The 20,203-nt window shown below is 40.9% G+C and overlaps 1 protein-coding gene across 16 annotated transcripts in view; it reads left to right on the top strand.

Moving 5' to 3' along the window:
• The window catches only part of PTPRM (protein tyrosine phosphatase receptor type M), an 809,264-nt gene that overhangs the window by 779,694 nt on the left and 9,367 nt on the right, over positions 1–20,203 (top strand). For all 16 annotated transcript variants that reach the window (XM_019755746.2, XM_074340345.1, XM_074340346.1 and 13 more), the window contains 7 exons: positions 726–880; positions 1,146–1,281; positions 3,111–3,260; positions 4,033–4,206; positions 5,225–5,356; positions 13,187–13,312; positions 15,214–15,377. In XM_019755746.2, coding sequence (XP_019611305.1) covers positions 726–880; positions 1,146–1,281; positions 3,111–3,260; positions 4,033–4,206; positions 5,225–5,356; positions 13,187–13,312; positions 15,214–15,377 — 1,037 coding nt within the window. The remainder of the gene's footprint in view (positions 1–725; positions 881–1,145; positions 1,282–3,110; positions 3,261–4,032; positions 4,207–5,224; positions 5,357–13,186; positions 13,313–15,213; positions 15,378–20,203) is intronic.

A 20,203-nucleotide genomic window follows, 5' to 3' on the forward strand; every position in this document is an offset into this window, starting at 1 on the left:
ATGGCTGTTTCCCACAAGCCAACTGCGATGGCCACTTGAAGACAAGAGGCATTGTGTATGTCTCTGTGACTCCAGCACCTGGCATCATGTCTGAAGCATTGCATTTGATCAGATGATTGGGGAATGGATTAAGTGTTAACCCAAATTAAAAAGAGAAATCTAACAAACTGAGTTGCAAATGAACATTAATTCTCTGACCTATCTAGTTAGAAAGTGACCCTCATGCTTTCGTCCAGTGACATTCTCTCTGCATCCACAGTGTGTGCACTGCTCAAGGACCTGGGACAAAGGTACCAGAATGCAGAAGAGACAGAACAAGGCTTTTGCATTTCAGTAGCTAATACCCTGAGAACACAGATACCTTGTAATTCCTTCAGGTCCCTATTCTATGCCTCTTTCTCTGTGAACTCACCTCACACCACAGGATCTAAGTGACACAAACTGTTAACATGGTACTTTATAGAAAGGAATTTCAAGGAATCAGAGATCCATCCATTTGCTGGAAACAGCACCTGACAATTAGCATTTTCTCCAAACATCACCTCCCCTTTTGTGCCTGAGGCTTTTAACGTGCGTGTGAAATCTAAGTATGACCTTCTTCACAGCAGGTCATAGTTTCCTAGCACTAGGCTTACTCACCTACGAAGGGTGCTTGGCGCTCTCCTGGTTGATCATCATGTATTTTCCTTTGTTCTCTTCCTTCTTGTGCTGACTGATAATGACAGAGGGGCGTTCATGAAATCCGAGAGATCAGACAGTTCCACTTCACTGGCTGGCCGGACCACGGGGTCCCTTACCATGCCACAGGGTTGCTGGGATTCGTCCGGCAGGTCAAATCCAAAAGCCCGCCCAACGCAGGCCCACTGGTGGTACACTGCAGGTAAGCAGCACACCCGGAGGCTCTGGACGACGCACGGTGGGCAGTGGGTACGGGTCTCCTTTGGGGTGCTGAAAATACTTTGGAACCCGATGGAGGTGATGGTTGCACAACGTTGTGAAAGTGCAAAATGCCACTGAATTGTGCACTTTAAGTGGTTCATTTAATGTGAGGTGAATTTCACCAAGATAAAATTGTTCTAAAAGCAGCAGCAGCAGCACAGGGATCCGTTTTCCTCCCCTGACAACCCTCTGTCTCCATTATCCAGCGCCGGCGCCGGCAGGACTGGCTGTTTCATTGTCATCGACATCATGCTGGACATGGCGGAAAGGGAAGGGGTGGTGGACATCTATAACTGCGTCAGGGAGCTGCGGTCCCGGAGAGTGAACATGGTGCAAACGGAGGTACTGTGCTCCCCGGCAACCCCGTCAGTCCTCGGGCTTGGTCCCCACGGCCTCGCCTGCATCCCCACCTCCCAGAGCCAAGGGGAGAAGAAACTGGCAATTCTATCTTCAAAACACCCTAGAATAAGAAGTGATATACCTGGCAATCTTCCTTCCCTTGCTCTCTTCCTCTTCTTCCTTCTGTTTTCCTTTCGTAAATTACTAAAAAAGGCCAGGAGTCTCTCAGGTAACAGAATCTGTAGCCAGGAGCCTATATTTGCTTATGCTTCTGTGTCAAGGAACCTAGTAGAGTCTCTACATTAGGCTTTCAGGGTTTCAATACCATTTCTTTTTATTATGTCTTTTAAACTAGCGAGTAACCAAAGCAAGACCACTCCTGAGAATAGCCAGGCATTTTCCAAGTGTCTCAAGGGTAATGTCTGTAGATTTTGTTCTTCTACTGTTCCTAAAAATTCTGTGCAGTGGCCTGACATCGTGAGAATTTACCCATTTCACTCTGTACCAACTAGTACTTCTATCAAGTGGAATTCAAAGTACATTAGGAATCTAAGTTTTTGAGGAAAACTATTAAATCCTGCTCCCAGGAAATTCATAATTTTAGTAATGTTTGATTGTTTTAAGTAAGCATTACACCCACCACCTGGAAAAATTCATGAAGTGGAACAAATAAGGATCCCTTACATTTTGATTGTGCATAGTTTACACAAGCTACAGGGAAATGGAATTCCTTTTTTTTAGTTAACATAAAGAAAAATAGCAGATACTGTAAATGGAGAAGCCTGATGGAGGTGACAATTGCACAACATTGTGAAGTTGCAAAATGCCACTGAATTGTACACTTTAAGTGGTTCATCTTATGGTCTTTTTTTTTCTTTAGATAACAATGATAATAATGTATTTATAATGTACTTTACAGGTGATCAAATGTTGCCATGTCCCCTTTCTCATTTTACGTTTTTTGAGGTGTTGTTTAATAGCAGTGGGGCGTTTTTGAGAATTGAGTCCTAGTTATTTATAGAAATTAAAGTAAAAAGTAATGAGACTTTTTTGTATCTCGTAATTAAAGGTCAATAATAAATATGGTAGAACTTCAGTAATTAATTTTGGGGAAACTGAGTGCCAATTGTGAATTAGAGGACCCATTTTTACACTGTAGATAGCTTGTACATACAAATAAGAGCTCTTTTCTGGACACACAAGGACTTTCATAATGATCACATTAACTAATGTTTCAAAATAAGTAGTTCTAAGTGCTCAGAACTGTTTATTTTCACAGCAATGTCAAGTTTCCCTTTGCATTATTAATTTGGTTAGCAAATTCTCTTTTCATTATAGATAGATAAGATTCTGCTCATTTCCTCACATGAAATATTGAGTTTCAGACTCCTGGGATCAGAATGATAGAAGTATTTTAGCCACAGTTACTCTAGCATTACAGTGCTTGCTGTGGTATTTATCAGTGTCTGATTGGCTTTACTCAGTCCATATAATACTTGCGCATTGAGCCCATGTGTCTCTCCCTCCCGTTACACACATGGCCATTCAGTAACGTGCCAGCTATGCCATGTGGGGAATACCCCTCTCCTAGCGGTAAGGTCCTCACACTTGATTTCCCTTGGTCAAGAACACATTTTGTGTGATAGACTCCTGTTCCATTATCTTGACCACATGGGGCCATCTTCCCTCCTTCTCTAGATCTTTCGATTACCTTGGCTTCTCTGTTAGGTTCGTGCAAAACTAATTGCAGTTTTGACAATTATTTTTAACCTTTTAAACTGCAATTACTTTTGTACCAACCTAATACTAACTCGTCCCATCTGCTTCACCAGGAGCAATATGTGTTTATCCATGATGCCATCCTAGAAGCCTGTCTTTGTGGAGACACGTCCATCCCTGCTTCCCAAGTCAGGTCTCTGTATTATGATATGAACAAACTGGATCCACAGACAAATTCAAGCCAAATTAAAGAGGAATTCCGGGTAAGTCATGCTAAAGGGAGGGGTGAATGACTGACTTTGCTCCTTAAGAAATATCTCTAAGTCAGATTTTTTGTATTATTATTATTGGTTTGTCATTATCTTGATCCCTTGAGGCAACACAGGGTTTCTCAGTCTTGGCAATATTGTCGTTTGGGGCTAGATATCTCTTTGCTGTGGGGCTCTCATGTCCTGGTATCCATAGGCGCTACCCACTGGATACCAGGACACTTCCACCATGCCAGTTGTGGCAACCAAAAATGTCTGTGGACATTGCCAGTGTCCCCTTGGAGCAAAGTTACCTTGGTCAAGAGCCATGGGTCTAGCAGAGCCATTTCCCTCCTTTAAAAGCAGACAGCAGACAGTCCCAGAGTGCCACATGGATGCCACAAACCAAGCAAGTGCATTCAGAGTATTTGCTGGGCAAGAGTTTGCTATTGGATTCCTTATACTCACTTTCAGTCTGAATGTACCTAGCTCTAGGCCAAATTCTACCCAACCTCTTACTCCCAAGTATCCAGATATCTAGCTCTAGTCAGACTGGATGGTATTTAATCCCATGATGGCCCTTATGTCTGATGGGCGCTGTCTGTGGACAAAATCCAATGAGAGAAAAGAGAAATAAAAATGTAACTGTGCAAATAGAGGGATGGGGAAGGCGGGGAGGGGACCATCTTGTAGTCAGCTGCAAGAAACTTGGATCTACTGAAGTCTGAACTCAGGACAATGTCTGCCCAGCGATCTCTTCCCCATGTGTCTGTGTTTTGTCACATAGACGCTGAACATGGTAACGCCGACACTGCGTGTGGAAGACTGTAGCATCGCGCTTCTGCCCAGGAACCATGAAAAAAACCGGTGCATGGACATCCTTCCCCCAGACCGCTGCCTGCCTTTCCTTATCACCATTGACGGGGAGAGCAGCAACTACATCAATGCTGCCCTCATGGACGTAAGCCTGGTTACCTTCCTGCGGAAGGAGACAAAGATTTTTCTCAAGGGGGAGGATCTGGGAAGATGGCCAAATGTGGTCTGGGTCTTCTCCTTCAACTCATCTGCCCTTGTTTTTGTTTCGTTTTGGTTTCTTTAAAGACATGAACTATTTTTTCAACAGAGTACGTTTCAGACTTCACATATGTTTTTGTGTCAGCACCGTTCTTGGCCTCAGAAACCACCAGTCCCAAAGTATTGATAAATGAAACATGTCTCTGAGCACTTACATTTTTAACCTGCTGGCCAAAGAGCAAGAGGCAGCCATTAAGTCACTAAGGCAGTGAAGTGGGATAATATGGTTTCCAACATTATTTTAGTTCCCTTTCCTCCTAATTTAGGCAGTAATTAACATGGGGGGAAAATTGCCTGTCAGTACAGACAGTACACAACTCATTACTTCCTGTCAATCCATTTACTTCTAACTGAGTGAATATTTGCTATTCAAATGATAGGAAAAGTGAATGGATATTTTCAGTGCTAATATGGAAATTTTAATTCTATTGGTATGATATCAGTAAAAGAGTATTAAACTTGTTTGAAGTTCTCCAGAGCTACAAAAAAATGTGTATCCTTTTATGTCAGGAATAAGCAACACCATCACATATATAAATGACAAGGGAAGAGTTTTAAGACAAGCAGAACTGTTTTAATTACACATACTTTTTAAGTTAAATTTTTTCTATTAAAATAATTACATATAAGGCCAATATTGCTTTTCTATCAAAAATAGCAAAAAAAAATTATACGATACTTAATTGTTTTCTTGGCATCAAAGTGAGAATATTTATTTTAGCATCATTATTCTGAAGATAAGTTTATATTTACTGTACTTGGGGGTTGAAAGTGATGATAGAATTCAACAATTGTTAAATATGGCCAGTGTTTTATGTCTCAAATTTGTATGTGTACAAACTAACTTAGCTTCCTCCCTTCACATTTTCCTGGTATATTTGGATCTTTCTTATTTGTGTTTGCAGAGCTATAAACAGCCTTCAGCTTTTATAGTCACCCAGCATCCTTTGCCAAACACAGTGAAAGACTTCTGGAGACTGGTCCTGGATTATCACTGCACGTCTGTAGTTATGCTAAATGACGTGGATCCAGCCCAGGTGAGACTCATGAATTATTGCAGTCAGAGCTTATGCCCAGGGTCAAATCTGTGTTTGCTTTGTTTGCACATTGAGAAGTGTGGGCTCCAGTGCCAGGTCACAAAAGCCAGGCAAGGGTTGTAAACCAGTGATGCTGAAACATGAATGTTAAAAATCAGTTGGAATTAGGGGTTGAGGCAAAAAGTTGTCTGAAACCAAAAAAGAAAAGCTGAAATCAAAACGGTGGAAATGACAGGGCAAGACAGGGTTAGAAATTGGGCTGTTCCCAAAGGATGGAAATACTGACTGTAGGGAGGTGCGAGGGAATGGGCAGAGGAAGAGAATCTGTTTAGGAATGTGAATGTCACAAAGCCAAAATCAGAGCAAGCAAACAGAGAGCCATGAAGAAAGGACATCAGCATCTAACACAGCCCTTGATTCCATGTGGGAGATCGTCATGGTGGGGTAACAGTGGAGACTGACAGGCAATTTAAGGGACAGCAATCAGTTTTGTCAACTCTTTGATAAAGTTATTAAAAATAAAACTGCAACTTGAAGGTATGAGCGCTGAGAATGATAAATGTGGTTTTTGCATAGCTTCTCTTCTTAAACGTAAAAAGAGATAGATGGACAGTGATGACTCATATTAACGATGGAATTAGGAACATTTTCTTAAAGGGACTTGTCAGGCTTTAGGGTACAGCTATACCAGTCATAGGCTTAACTACCATGACAGTTACAAGAAATTTGAACTTAGTGTATTTTTTAAAGATTTTTATTAACTATAGCTAACATATATTATATTAGTTGCAGGTGTACACCATAGTTATTCAACATTTATATACCTAAAGAAGTGATCACCATGATAAGTCCACCAAATCTGACACTGTCCCAAACCATTGCAATATTATTAACTATATTCCCTAGGCTGTACATTATATCCCCATGACTTGTTTTATATTTGAAAATTTGAACCTCTCATTCCCCTTTACCTTCCCCTATTTTTAAATTTTTTCAATTACAGTTGACATTCAATATTATTTTATATTAATTTCAGATGTACAACATATAGTTAGACATTTATATAATTTAAGATGTGATCCCCCTGACTAGTTTAGTACCCACCTGCCACTATACAGAGTTATTAGCATATTATTGATTATATTCCTTATGCTTTACTTCACATCCCCATGACCATTTTGTAACTACCAATTTGTACTTTCTAATCCCTTCACCTTTTTCACCCTGCCCCCCAAACCCTCCTCCCATCTATCACGCCAAGAAATCTAGTACCCATCTGACACCATACATAGTTACATTAAATATTATTGACTATATTCCTATGCTATACCCTACATCCCCATGACAATTGTGTAACAATCAATTTGTACTTCTTAATCCCCTCCCCTTTTTCACCTATCTATAACCCCCTTCCCATCTGGCAACCATCAAAATGTTCTCTGTACCTATGAGTTTGTTTCTGTCTTGTTTGTTTGAGTCCACATATAAGCAAAATTACATTGCCTCTATTTCTCTCTGTCTGACATACTCCATTCATCATGAGACCTTTCAGGTCCATCCATGCTGCCGCAAATGGCAAGAACCCATTCCCTTCCTAGCCGAGTAATATTCCATTGTATATAACGTGTTTCCCTGAAAATAAGACCTAGCCGAAAAATCAGCTCTAATGCATCTTTTGGAGCAAAAATTAATATAAGACCTGGTATATATCATATTATATTATACCCGGGATTATATTATACTATACTATACTATACTATACTATACTATACTATACTATACTATACTATACCCGGTCTTATATTATAGTAAAATAAGACCGGGTCTCATATTACTTTTGCTACAAAAGACACATTAGAGCTGATTGTCCGGCTAGGTCTTATTTTCCGGGAAACACGGTATGTACCTCTTACTCTTTATCCATTCATCCATTGATGGACACCCAGGTTGCCTCCACATCTTGGCTATTGTAAACAATGCTGCAATGAACATATGGATGCACACATCCCCTCGAAGTAGCATTTTGGATTTCTTCAGATCAATACCCAGAAGAGGAATTACTGAGTCCTTCTTTGTCTCTTTTATAGCCTTTGTTTTAAAGTCTATTTTGTCTGGTATAAGTACTGCTACCAAAGCTTTTTTTTTTTTTCATTTCCCTTTTCATGAAATATCTTTTTCCTATTCCTTTACTTTCAGTCTGTGTGTGCCTTTCAATGTGAAGTGAGTCTCTTATAAGCAGCATATACAAAGGTTTTCTTTTCTGTTCAGCCACCCTATCTTTTGATTGGAGCATTTACTTCATTTACATTTAAAGTAATTGTTGATAGATGCATAGTTATTGCCATTTTATTATTCATATTTTTATCTTTTTTTCATCTTAAAGAAGTCCTTCTAACATTCCTTGTAATACTGGCTTGATGCTGATGAACTCCTTCAGCTTTTTCTTGTCTGGGAAGCTCTTTATGTGTCCTTTGATTCTAAATGATAGCTTTCCTGGGTAGAGTAATCTTAGTTGCAGTTCCTTACTTTTCATCACTTTAAATATTTCCTACCAATACCTTCTGGCCTGCAGTGTTTCTGTTGAGAAATCAGCTGACAGTCTTATGGGAGCTCTCTTGTAAGTAACTAACTGCTCTTCTCTTGCTGCTTTTAAAATTCTTTCTTTCTCTCTAATCTTTGGCATTTTAATTATGATGTTCTTGGTGTGGGCTTCTTTGATTCATCTTGTTTGGGACTTTGTGCTTCCTTGGGTTGTATGTCAATTTCCTTTATCAGGATAGGCAAGTTTTCATCATTATTTCTTCAAATATGTTTTCCATGCCTTGCTATAGCTCTTCTCTTTCTGGTATCCCTATGATGCAAATTTTGGTACACTTAATTATCCCAGGGGCCCCTTAAACTGTTCTCATATTTTTATGTTCTTTTTTTTCTTTTTTGCTGTTCTCTTTGGGTGTTTTCTGCTACCTTATCTTCTAAATCGCTGATTCCATCCTCTGCGTCATCTAACCTACTGTCGATTCCCAATAATGGATTCTTCATTGCAGTTATTGTATTCTTTATTTCTGTCTGGTTCTTTTTTATGCTTTCTGTTTCCATTTTTATGTTTCCTATCTCTTTGTTAAAGTTCTCCCTGAGATCATTGAGCATCTTTATTACCAGCATTTTGAATTCTTCATGTGGTAGATTGCTTGTATACATTTTGTTCAGTTCTTTTTCCAGAGCTTCATTCTTTTCTTTCCTTTGGGACATGTTTCTTTGTGTCCCCATTGTGGTTGCCTCCTTGTGTTTGTTTCTATGTATTAAGTAGGGATGCTATGTCTCCCAGTCTTAGTAGAGTGGCCGTATGTAGTACACGTCTTGTGGGACCCAGTGGTGCAGTCTCCCAAGTCACCTGAGCCTGGTACTCCAGGTGTTTCCTTTGTGAGGGTTGTGTGTGCCCACCTGTTGTAGTTGAGCCTTGGTTGCTCTTTACACATCACTGGGAGTTTTTGACCCTCAGGCTGATTGGTTATGAGAACTGGCCTTGACTACAATGGAGGAGCGGTTTTGCAATGCCCTATAGAGCAGGATTCGCTTTAGCAGGGCTCTGGTAGCTGCCCAGTCTACTCTTTGAGTGTGTCATCCTTGAAGGCAGCCAGGTGGTGCTCCAGTTCAGTCTGAAGCTGGCCAACCCCAGGACCTCTTGGGAGGGGTCCTGCTGCAGGCCAAGTTCACCTGTAGCCTGTGCCATTCCTGAGGCTACCTGAGGCATTCATGAGCCACAAAGCAATCTACAGATGACCATCACCACACTGGGCTTGGAGATGCCTCTAGTATCCAAGCAGCAAACCAAGGCTAGCTGCCGCTAGTGCCAGGTTGTCGGCTGCTCAACAAGAGGTACTGGGTACACTGAGGCCAGATGCTGTTTGTTAGGGTTTTTGGAACATTTGAGAGATTTTATGAAAGTCTGCAGCATGAGTATCATGCAGGGTGTCAGGCGGGATCTCTGGTCCCGCTCCCCACATAAGAACGCAGGATATGGTGAGACTAAAAAGGAACACCCACGGACCCATAGGTAGGGGAGTCATACCACTATAGTCTCGCTGGTGGCTGGGTTCGAGACACAGGAAGCAGGAGCCACACTATCTGCAACCTGCCTTCTACTTCTCTCTGTCAACCAACCTCACTTGCTAGCTGCAATCTGCCACTAACTGCAATCCACGCTTGCTAGCTCAGCCACCATCTTCTTGCTAGCCCCCCATTTGCTGCTAATGTAGCCACAGCAGTTATATTAGTGGCCAGTGGCTCACTAGTTACATCTGATGGCCAACTAGCTACAGCTGATGGCCATCCAATCACAGTTGATGGCCATTTGCTACCTGAGCCAGCACCTTTCCACGTGAGGCCGAGAGCCTGGAAACTGCACTCCTAGCTCTGTCCCCCCAATGAGCCAAGACAGGCCGTTTGTATGGAATAGCCACTGGAAGCAGCTTGAGTGTGCCCGAAGATTGAGTGGGGCAAGTTTTCAGGGAATCACCAGGGCAGGGCCACCACTGTTGGTCGGGTTGATGGAGACTCATATGGTGGCTTCCTGTATCTGCATGGTAGAAGCGGGGAGATCTCAACAAAGAAACAATGGATTCTGCCAACACTTCTGTTTGGGAGATAGCTGCTCCTTCAGCCCTCACCCCGAAATCAGATAACTCAGTTCTTCCCCATATGTGCTTGGTGCCTTTCAAGGCAGTGCTAGAGCTCAGAGCAAGTGAATCCATCAGCGAGTAAATCCATGCATGGGCTCTTTAAGAGGAACACCTGGGACTCCAGCCACCCCTCATCTCACTCAGCCACAATCTCTGGTGGTTTTCACAGCCAGAAGTTATAGATACTTTTCTCCTTGACACTGTAACCCTGGGCTGGGGAGCATGGTGTGGGGCTGGGACCCCTCCCTCCTTTGGGAGCTATACCTCTGCAGCTGAGATATCCCTCTCCATTTTTATGGTCACATGCTGGTGTGAGACCAACCCCTTCCACATTTCTATCCCTTTTACCAGTCTCCTGGTGGTCCTTCTGTATGTCCTTAGTTGTAGGACTTCAATTCACCTAGATTTCAGGTGATTCTCAATGATGGTTGTTCTGTAGTTTAGTTGTAATTTTGATGTGGTCATGAGAGGAGGCAAGCACAGTAGTTTCCTACTACACCACCTTGACTGGAAATCTGAACTTAGCATGTTTTAACAACAACAACAAAAAACAAAAATGTTTTATGGAACGGAATTATTTCCTATCTGATAGAGATAAATTTTTAAAATAAAAAATGTCTGAAGTATTTCAGTATCCAAACTAGACAAAATATTTCCTTCCTAAAATCCATTTTACTGCCATCATCTGCCATAAATGGCATGACATTCACTTTAATTCTATAATGTTTTCAATTATGTTTGAGGCACTACATTATATTGTTAAAGCTCTAGCCTGAAAGCTAGTTAATGAAATAATAATAAATAATTCTTGACCTCACCTAGTTCTTTTTGCATAAGAAGCTTAGATATTTTGGAAGTCTTCCTTTCATAACATTGATCTTTTCTGAAACATAAATTGCAGCCATTTATAAAGACACCACAGCTTGGAGAGCTTCAAAGATGGAACTCAAAACAGGACTAAGGATCCTGGTTTTGTAACTCACAATGTCATGGGTTAAATTTCACTAATTCAAGATTTCTTAGTCACAGTTATAGGATACGGGACTTGTTTCCTCTTCAGAATCATTTTTTCCCCTAATATGAATCCTGAAATGTAATGATATACTGTTTTGTTCATATTAGTGAGCCAGACATTAGTGATTACTGTATGTTCTTTTTAAACTACAATATTTGAACTCTGGAGCTGCATTCTAAACTTAAACTGTCTGGAGTCAAACCAAGCCTTGCCTGCCCCATGGTAGGAGAGACAAAGAGACTCCAATTCCATTGGGCAGACAGAGCTGATTTTCAGAGTGAGAGAAAAGAGGCTCCTGGGAGTCCATCTTTTAGAGAACACTAAACTGAGCATTTGAACTTAAAGGCTTTCCAATTGTACAAGAATAGCACTCAACTATTTTAAGTATTTATAGGTCTAGTTCATGGATGTGTTATGCACCATTTAAGCCATTTCCTACACGTTTTACTTGGGCAGAGTGCAGAATGCAGTGTGCCAAGAGCCAAGCACCAGCCCAGGCCATTCATATTTCTCTGGTGTAAGTGACAAGCTTTTGATCAGGACTTGCACTGAGGCAGCAAGCAAAAAGCAAAGCTAGCTCAGTCAGGAGTAAAATGGGCAGAACAGTTCCAATGTGCATGTTAGAGCTTTTATTACCATCTTGGCTTCCCATCATAATGCCTATTAATTTTAACAGTTGGTACACTTGCGTATCAGAAAGAAAATAAATATTAGCATGCTATAGTTTGATAAAGCAGTTTTATAACTTGTCACCAGGAAGTGCTGGTGAGGAAGGAAAAATTTCATGAAAGCATTACTTAAAAATAAATAAATGTAATTTCTAAAATACTATATACACTTCGCTAACATAAAAAATACCCTTAGTTATCCTATTTTCATTCTTGATCATAAAGTCCAAACCTCTAACTTCTTTATAACAGAGAGAGGAAGATTGCTGTTTCAGTTGTCCCACTGTTAACTGAAAACTGTCTTGCGATCTTGATTATGAATCAACCTTAACAAACTTTGACAATCAGATTTTACATCCTTTGGAAAATAATAGTCATCAAAAAAGGAAATTCAACTAGTGGATTATCCTGTTGTAGTATCTCATTCTGCTTAAAATTAGGTGATATGTTTTTCATCTGCTTTTGGCCCAATAGAAACTTGTTACAAAATAATCTAGCAGTTCCCTCTTGCCTCACCACAGCTATTTGTCCCTCAAGTCAATCAGAGAGATCAAAATTACACACTACCACACTACTCCAAAAACAAGTCACTGAAATACCAAGTCCCAAAAGAATAACTTCCAACTTGAAATGCCAATTAGGGTCTTACGGCTTTAAGAAAGGGTTGTAAGAAGAAAAGATCTTGGGTGTCCTCTCACCTATCTCCAAGGTTAGTATATCTGTGGGATGTTTATGAACATGTCTCTTTGATAAGCCACCATACCCAGCAGCACTCCTACCACACTGAGTTGTGTGTCACGTTGTGCCAAAGTTCTAGTTACCCAGTATCACCAATACCTGGAGTTTGAGACTCTAGGAAATTATGTTTTTAATTAAAGGCATCTCCAGGTAAAAAACAGTAAAACATTCACTCTTATTATACCACGTTTTCTTGATCGGAGCTGAGAGGGTTTGGACCAGAGCATGAAAATGCAACCCAACACTGTTATCAGTGTCTTGTCACAAAATAGCCCTATTGCTCAAAGTGATTACAAATTACAGTGCAACCCCATGGGAGGATGGAGAGTTGTGTGTTAGCAGATATGTGTGCCACCCTAAGTATCTTAGCTCTTTTAATGGCAGCTGGTGGCATCTCCCCAAGGCTTGTCAGCATGCAAAAGGACTCTTACAACAGGGTGTGTCGGACAGTGTCCACATGACCACCTCACAAAGCAGAATTGCTCATGGCTTAACGATGCTTTCTGAAAAAAATGAAGAAAAAATACTAGAAGGACAGGTGGAGCTGAGGAGTCAGCCAACAAGAAAGTCCTAAGATCCACTTACTGGAAGGAAAAGACAGTGAGGAAAGAAAATGAAGGGAATCCAGGAAGTATTAAGAATTCCTGAATGTCGATAGTGACCTCATTCAAACTGTCCATGGTGAACTTATTCTGATCATTAACCTCATGTTTCTGTGTTTTGAATTCAGTTGTGTCCACAGTACTGGCCAGAGAATGGAGTACACAGACATGGCCCCATCCAAGTGGAATTTGTTTCTGCTGATTTAGAAGAAGACATCATCAGCAGGATATTCCGTATTTATAATGCAGCCAGAGTAAGAATCACAGCCAACATTACTTATATTGTAGTTTCATTATTTTCTTATTTGTTGACTATTTATTGTGTCACTTTGTGTCAGTCACTGTTCTAAGAGTTTGGAATATATCAGTGAACAACACCAAGCTCCTGACCTTATGGAACTTACATTCTAATGGGAGAAGATAGATAATAAATAATAGGTATAATAGATTTAATAAGAGATATAGTATGTTTGAAAGTGATAAATGCTACAGAAAAAAACTGGGGAAGTAGAAAATGCTAGGGCCATGAACAGGAGGGAGAGAAAGGCTCTGTCTTAAATAGATGTGCCACGTAAGCAAAGACCTGACAGAAGTGAGGAAGCAGCCATTCAGGTCTCTCTGGAGTCAGCTTTCCGGGCAGCAGTAATGGTCAGTGCAAAAGCCCTGAGGTTGGGTCTTGCCTGGTGAGTTCCAGGAACAGTAAAGAGGCTGATGTGGCTGGAGCATAGTAAGGTAAGGTCACTTAGAGAGAAACGGTGAGGGTGGGGGGTTTGAGGGTGGCAGAGATCATGTAGGGTCAAGAAGTCCACTGCAAGCAGTTGGGCTTTTGCTCTGAAGTAAATAAGGAGGTATTACAGGGTTTGAGTAGAAAAATCACATGATGTAATTTACCTTTTAAAATGAGTACTCTGGTTTCCATGTTGAATAAACTGTAATAGAGACCGACCAGGAGGCTATTATAACCATCCAGGTGAGAAATCACAATGGCAGGACAAGAGTGGTAGCAGTTGGAGGTGGTAAGAGGTAGAGAGATTATGGTATATTCTGACGATAGAGCCAATAGGATTTGCTGACAGGTTGAATCCCAGGGAGTCAATGGTGACTCTGGAGATTTTAGTCCTGAGAACTAGAACGATGGAATTGATATTAACCAAGTTAGAAAAGGCTGTGGGTGTAACAGGACTGTTTCGGGGGGTGGGGTTAGTCACACATGGAAAGATGGTCAGGAGTTCAATTTGAAACATACTAGGTTTGAGATGACTATTAGACACCTAAGTGGAAATATCAAGTAGGTGTTTGAATCTATGAGGGTGAAATTCAGGAGATAGTTCTGAACTGGAGATATAAATTGATGACTTATTGGAATATTTAAAGCCGTAAGACTGAATGAAATCAAGTGAGAGACAGAAGAGAGAGGGACCCAAGGACGGAGGCTGCGGCTTCCAACAGCAAGAAGTCTGGGAGGAAGGGAGGCCAAGGCAGAGGGGAGAGAGTGTACAGAAACAGGAACCGCTAGGTGAAGAAAGTGTGTCGACAAGAAGCAATCGCCTGTATCAAATGCTGCTGAGGGCCATGGAAGATTTAGTCCAAGTGATTTAGCCGTGGCCCGGTTAAAACTGTTGTCTTTTCTAACACTTTCTTGAATACTGCAATTTCATTTAATTATGACTAAAGATTAATTAACTATTGATATCTTAGCAACATTCACACCAATAAGCAAAACCATATAATACAGGAAACACAGTGCAGTCTATTTATCACCCTGAGCTCACAAGCATCTCCTGATTGTAATTTATCCTTTACCTTTAATTTGCCTGTAATTAAAGTATAGCCATTTTAGCACTTACGGTGCAATGTAGTCAGTGCTCATGTTGTGTGTTATTTTTCACTTAGCTTTTGCAAAATTGTAAGCCTTATGCTTCACTTTTATTGGCCTGGCCCGTCATTTAAAACACTTCATTTTTCATAACAGCTGGAGATTACATCTCATAACTCTCAGGCCAGTAGCAGCTTCCTTTGTTATTTACAGGCAGGCCTTCCTAATGCCCTGCTTTGATGAGAAGAGGAAGTAAGTGGAATCAGCCCACTGGAATTCAATAAAGTAAACAAGGCCTGTTTTCTTTCCACTCCTTGACTGTTGCCTGACTCTCTCTAGCCCCAAGATGGATATCGGATGGTGCAGCAATTCCAGTTCCTGGGCTGGCCAATGTACAGGGACACACCGGTGTCCAAGCGCTCCTTCTTGAAGCTCATTCGCCAAGTGGACAAGTGGCAGGAGGAGTACAACGGCGGTGAAGGCCGCACGGTTGTGCACTGTTTGTAAGTGTGAGATTGAGCTCTACTTCTCAGAATGACCAGCCGGCACTCGGTTACCTCCTAGTTCACTAGCTCTTGTTGCACTACCACTGGAGAGGACTTAAGTAGGTGTGGGTGAATGGAGAGGATCAGTCGACCCAGTGAGGGTTTGCTTTGTTCTGCAGAAAACAAGGTATGCACATTTTGCATTTGGATGGGGTGTCACTGCTATAAAAACAAGCCCTGACCTTGTGATTGGGACACACACACCCCAAAAAAAACACCTGGGTGGGTTCAGTGGGCTCCCACTGGCTCTTGAGAGCCAATTGTTACATTTGGGGGAATTTTATGAGCTGGATGAATTTTCTAAACTGTTGGTAACTTGAAATCGTCCATATTGGAAGCATTTACATCAGAGAAATCAGCAAATGCTACACATCAGGGCTTCCTCCCACCCAGCAAAGCTAGCTTACTTACCATCGCACTAGTTGATAATTATATTGAAAAACCTTGTCAGAGACTTCGGAGAACTCTTTTTCTTTTTCTTTCTTTCTTTTTTTTTTTAAGTTTTTTGGGGTGACAATTGTTAGTAAAGTTACATAGGTTTCAGGTGTACAATCATGTAAACCATCATCTATATACCATATCACATTGTGTGTTCACCACCCAGAGTCAGAGAACTCTCTTTTTCTTTGTGGTTTTTAAGAGTTTTGTTTTGGATGTTTGTTTTGTTTTATTTTGTTTGTTTTGTTTTTGAACTGGGAATGTAAGAATATATTGTAAAGGTTTGGTTAGAGTCATTGTCTCCAAAGTGTGGTCTCCAGGCCATCACTTTTAGCAGGTGCTAAAACGGGAGAGCCTCTGCTACAGAGCCATGACTCCCAACCTTGGCTACTACCGTGTTTCCCCAAAAATAAGCCGGACAATCAGCTCCAATGCGTCTTTTGGAGCAAAAATTAATGTAAGACCCAGTATATTATATTGTATTGTATTATATTATATTATACCCAGTCTTATAGTAAAATAAGACCAGCTATTATATTATACCTGGTATTATATTATATTATATTATATTATACCCGGTCTTACACCAGGTCTTATATTTTTTTGCTCCAAAAGATGCATTAGAGCTGATTGTCTGGTTAGGTCTTATTTTCGGGGAAGCACAGTAGTTCAGGCATTTAGAAAGCTTTAAAAAAAGAAAACAAAAATCCATGCCCAAGCCATACCCAAACCCCATTAAATCAAAACCACTGGGGGAGGGGGTGGATCTAGACATCAGTTTTTTAAAGCTACTAGATAGTCTCAGTGCCAAGGTGGAGAGCTACTGAATAGACTTCCATGCTTTTGAAAGCACTTTCACCTGCATTTTCTCATTGGTGGTGATATGTAGCTAATCAGCCAGCTGAAATTGGCTTAATGGAGCAGGCAATTAGAAAGTCATGGCAGTTAGGGAAGATGTTTAGAGAAATTGTGGAATCTTAAAGTATTAAGCTTATGTCTCTTTTCAGCAGTGTCATCAGAGGTGTACAGTGAGATCTCTCCCAAATGGAAGGGGAAATAAAGTTTTATTCTGGGCCCACCAACCTTCACTAAAATGACAAGCTTGGCTAGGCTGGGTTACTTTCTACTCGTGTCTTTATCTCACACAATGCCACCCCCACCCAGGGAGGCCCCCGCAGGCCTCCCTTGCCGCCCAGAACTCTGCGCTGCCTCTCACAAGTCAAAACGTGGCAGTGCCTCATTCTGCAGGAACCTGCTGTTTCCTAGGAAAGAGTCTTATGAACCTTCTCACACCTAACTCTCACCCAGAGGTCCAAATTGTTTGTTCTCTGAAAAGTTGTTTATTAACAGCCCCCCACCACCACCACCCTTACTACTTTCTGCTTCCTTCTCATGGACTCAGTTCATTAAAAACATCTCTACCAAGAAAATGCCAGAAAATGAATGATAACATCTTACATCCCCATTTTTATTTCTTTAAGTCCACGTATAACCTCCAATCAGAAAAAGATCAGAGGGTCACCTGTGTGAACTGATACAATCCTGGCAAGGAAAATAGACATTTTAGTTAGAGTTTGTATTATGTCTAAGTTTTTTTTAAAAAACTGAAAATAGTTTGCAGATGCCCATTTCTGCATCTGTAGTTCACTGACATGTGGAACCAGGAGTATAATGCATGGCAACCCTTTGATTAGTAGCTTCCTTATGATGGCTAGTCTGTAACCCAAAGGACCAAGTCACAGTGGGAAAGCTGAGGCACCAGGACAGGCCTGAGAAGATAAAAAGACCCCTTACATCACTGCACCTTGTAAACAACCGCCAACTATACTCTTCCTGGACAAAGCTGTGACCCTAGAACTAAACAGTTATATCACCTTCCCATGTGATATCTAAAACAGTGGGCTATTCTTTAACTGCAGTGGACGATGGTGGTGCCCTCCTGCTAGCCCAGCACTATTTTCCCTTCTTCTGGTGAGAGAACTTTGATTTTTCTTTGAGAACCACAGAGTCCTTGTGGTTCCCATGGTGCTGCCTCTTGCTCTCTTGGGATCAGGGCAGCATGAGACCCAGGCCTGGTGAGGATGTTTATTGTTTAGATTTATGAATCTAAATCTAAGACTTTTTGGTTGTGAGAAACAAAGTTAGGTTAAATTGGTATCCTCCAGTATAGGCCAGGAAAGAGCTTACGGTAGAACTACACAACAGCTCCCTGCTACTCATCTTGAGGTGAGAGCATGAATTCAGCATCGCGTAGCGCCACCTAATGGCTGTGAGCGGAGCATCGCTGTCTGAGACAGACCTTCAGGTGCGGTGAACTGAATGGTTCCTAGAACAGCATGTGACAATTGCATTGGCGAACTTGTTTCAAGGATGTTGCTAACCTTTTTTGATATCAGAGGGATTATTCATTATGAATCTGCACCAACTGGACAAACAGTTAACCAAGTTTACTATTTGGAATGCTGAAAAGGCTGCGTGAAAAAGTTAGACGACCTAAACTTTTCACCAACAATTTGTGACTCTTGCATCACGACAATGCACCAGCTCACACGGCACTGTCTGTGAGGGAGTTTTTAGCCAGTAAACAAATAACTATATTGGAACACCCTCCCTACTCATCTGATCTGGCCCCCAGTGACTTCTTTCTTTACCTGAAGATAAAGGAAATATTAAAAGGAAGACATTTTGATGACATTCAGGCCATCAAGGGTAATAACGACGACAGCTCTGATGGCCATTCCAGAAAAAGAGTTCCAAAATTGCTTTGAAGGATGGACTAGGTGCTGGCATTGGTGCATAGCTTCCCAAGGGGAGTACTTTGAAGGTGACTGTAGTGATACTCAGCAGTGAGGGATGTAGCACTTTTTCTAAGATGAGTTCACGAACTTAATTGTCAGAGCAAATACATGTCTTCCAGCTGATAAACCAGGAGAAATGTAAGATATGCCCATTTTTCAGTTCTTGATGAAAATAATGTCTGTAGACAACCGTAGCTGACAGCTTCTGAAAGCATTAGGTGAAAAACAAATTGGGGGTGGGGGGGAAGCTGTGTGGTATCTGTGCAAAGACAGAAGATAGACTAACTAATGGAGCAGAAGGAAAATCCAGGAACTGAGCCACACCATCACCTGGGTTACAACAAAGATCCCACAGCAACACGCCTACTGCAAGGCAACAGGAAAAAACTGCCTTCATACCTGGTCTTCTCCTCACACTACACACAGACATCATTTCCACATGGATTGTAGACCAAAATGTGAAAAGGGAAACAATGAAGCTTCTAGGAGAAAATCTTCATGATCATGAGGTAACCAAAGGTGTGTTACAAACCACACAGAACACTAGCCATGAAGGAAGCATTGATAAATTGGAATTCATTGACGTTAAACATTTCCATTCATCAAAAGACACCAAGGGAGAGTGAAAAAACAAGACATGAAGTTGGTGAAGTTTTGGGACGCATACATCTGACAAAGGACTCATAGCCAGAATGCCTAAGAACTACTGCAAGTCAATAGAGAAAAGATAGATAACCCAGTTGGGCAAAACACTTGACAAGAACTTCATTTTTTTTTAAGTATCTAAATAGCCAATAAGCATAAATCCTCAGCACCATTAGTTTTCAGGAAAATACACATTAAAGCCAGGATTGGATGCCACAGCATACTCACCAAAATGGCTGAAATTTAGAAGACAAATAAATAAATGAGAGACCAAGTGTTAGTGAAGCTGTAGAGTAATAGGAACTCCTATACCCTGCTGGTAGGAGGTAAATATGATACAGCCACTTTGGAACTGTTGACAGCATATACTAAAGCTAAATATAAATACATTCTCTGAGCTCTTCCGCCCCTAGACATATGACTACAGAAATGAGTCGTGTATGCACCACAAGACATGTTGATAACAGGTTTACTCATAATATTGGAAAGTAGAAACAGACCATTCATCAGCTGTTACATGAATAAATTATCCGTAGTATATCCATTCAATGGAATTATATTCTCAGCAACATAAAAGAAAAGAACATGGATGATTCTCACACAGATAATAGTTAAATAAGCAAAACTCAAAAGAGCATATACTGTCTGATTCCATTGAGACAAAATTCAAAAACAGACAAAAGAAACTTATCATGCTAGAAGTGAGAACAGAGATTATCTTTAGGGAATTGATGGTATTGATGAGGAAGGAGTAAGAGGGAGGCCTAGGGGACTGATCATCTTCTGTATTTTTATCAAAATGGTAATTGCATTACATATGCATTTGTAAAAATTAATTGAGCTATATACTTACCATTTGTAGACTTAATTGTAAGTATGTTGTATTCTATTTAAAACTGATTT

This window comes from Rhinolophus sinicus, linkage group LG09 (genome assembly GCF_036562045.2).
Source record: "Rhinolophus sinicus isolate RSC01 linkage group LG09, ASM3656204v1, whole genome shotgun sequence".
Classification (NCBI taxonomy): domain Eukaryota; kingdom Metazoa; phylum Chordata; class Mammalia; order Chiroptera; family Rhinolophidae; genus Rhinolophus; species Rhinolophus sinicus.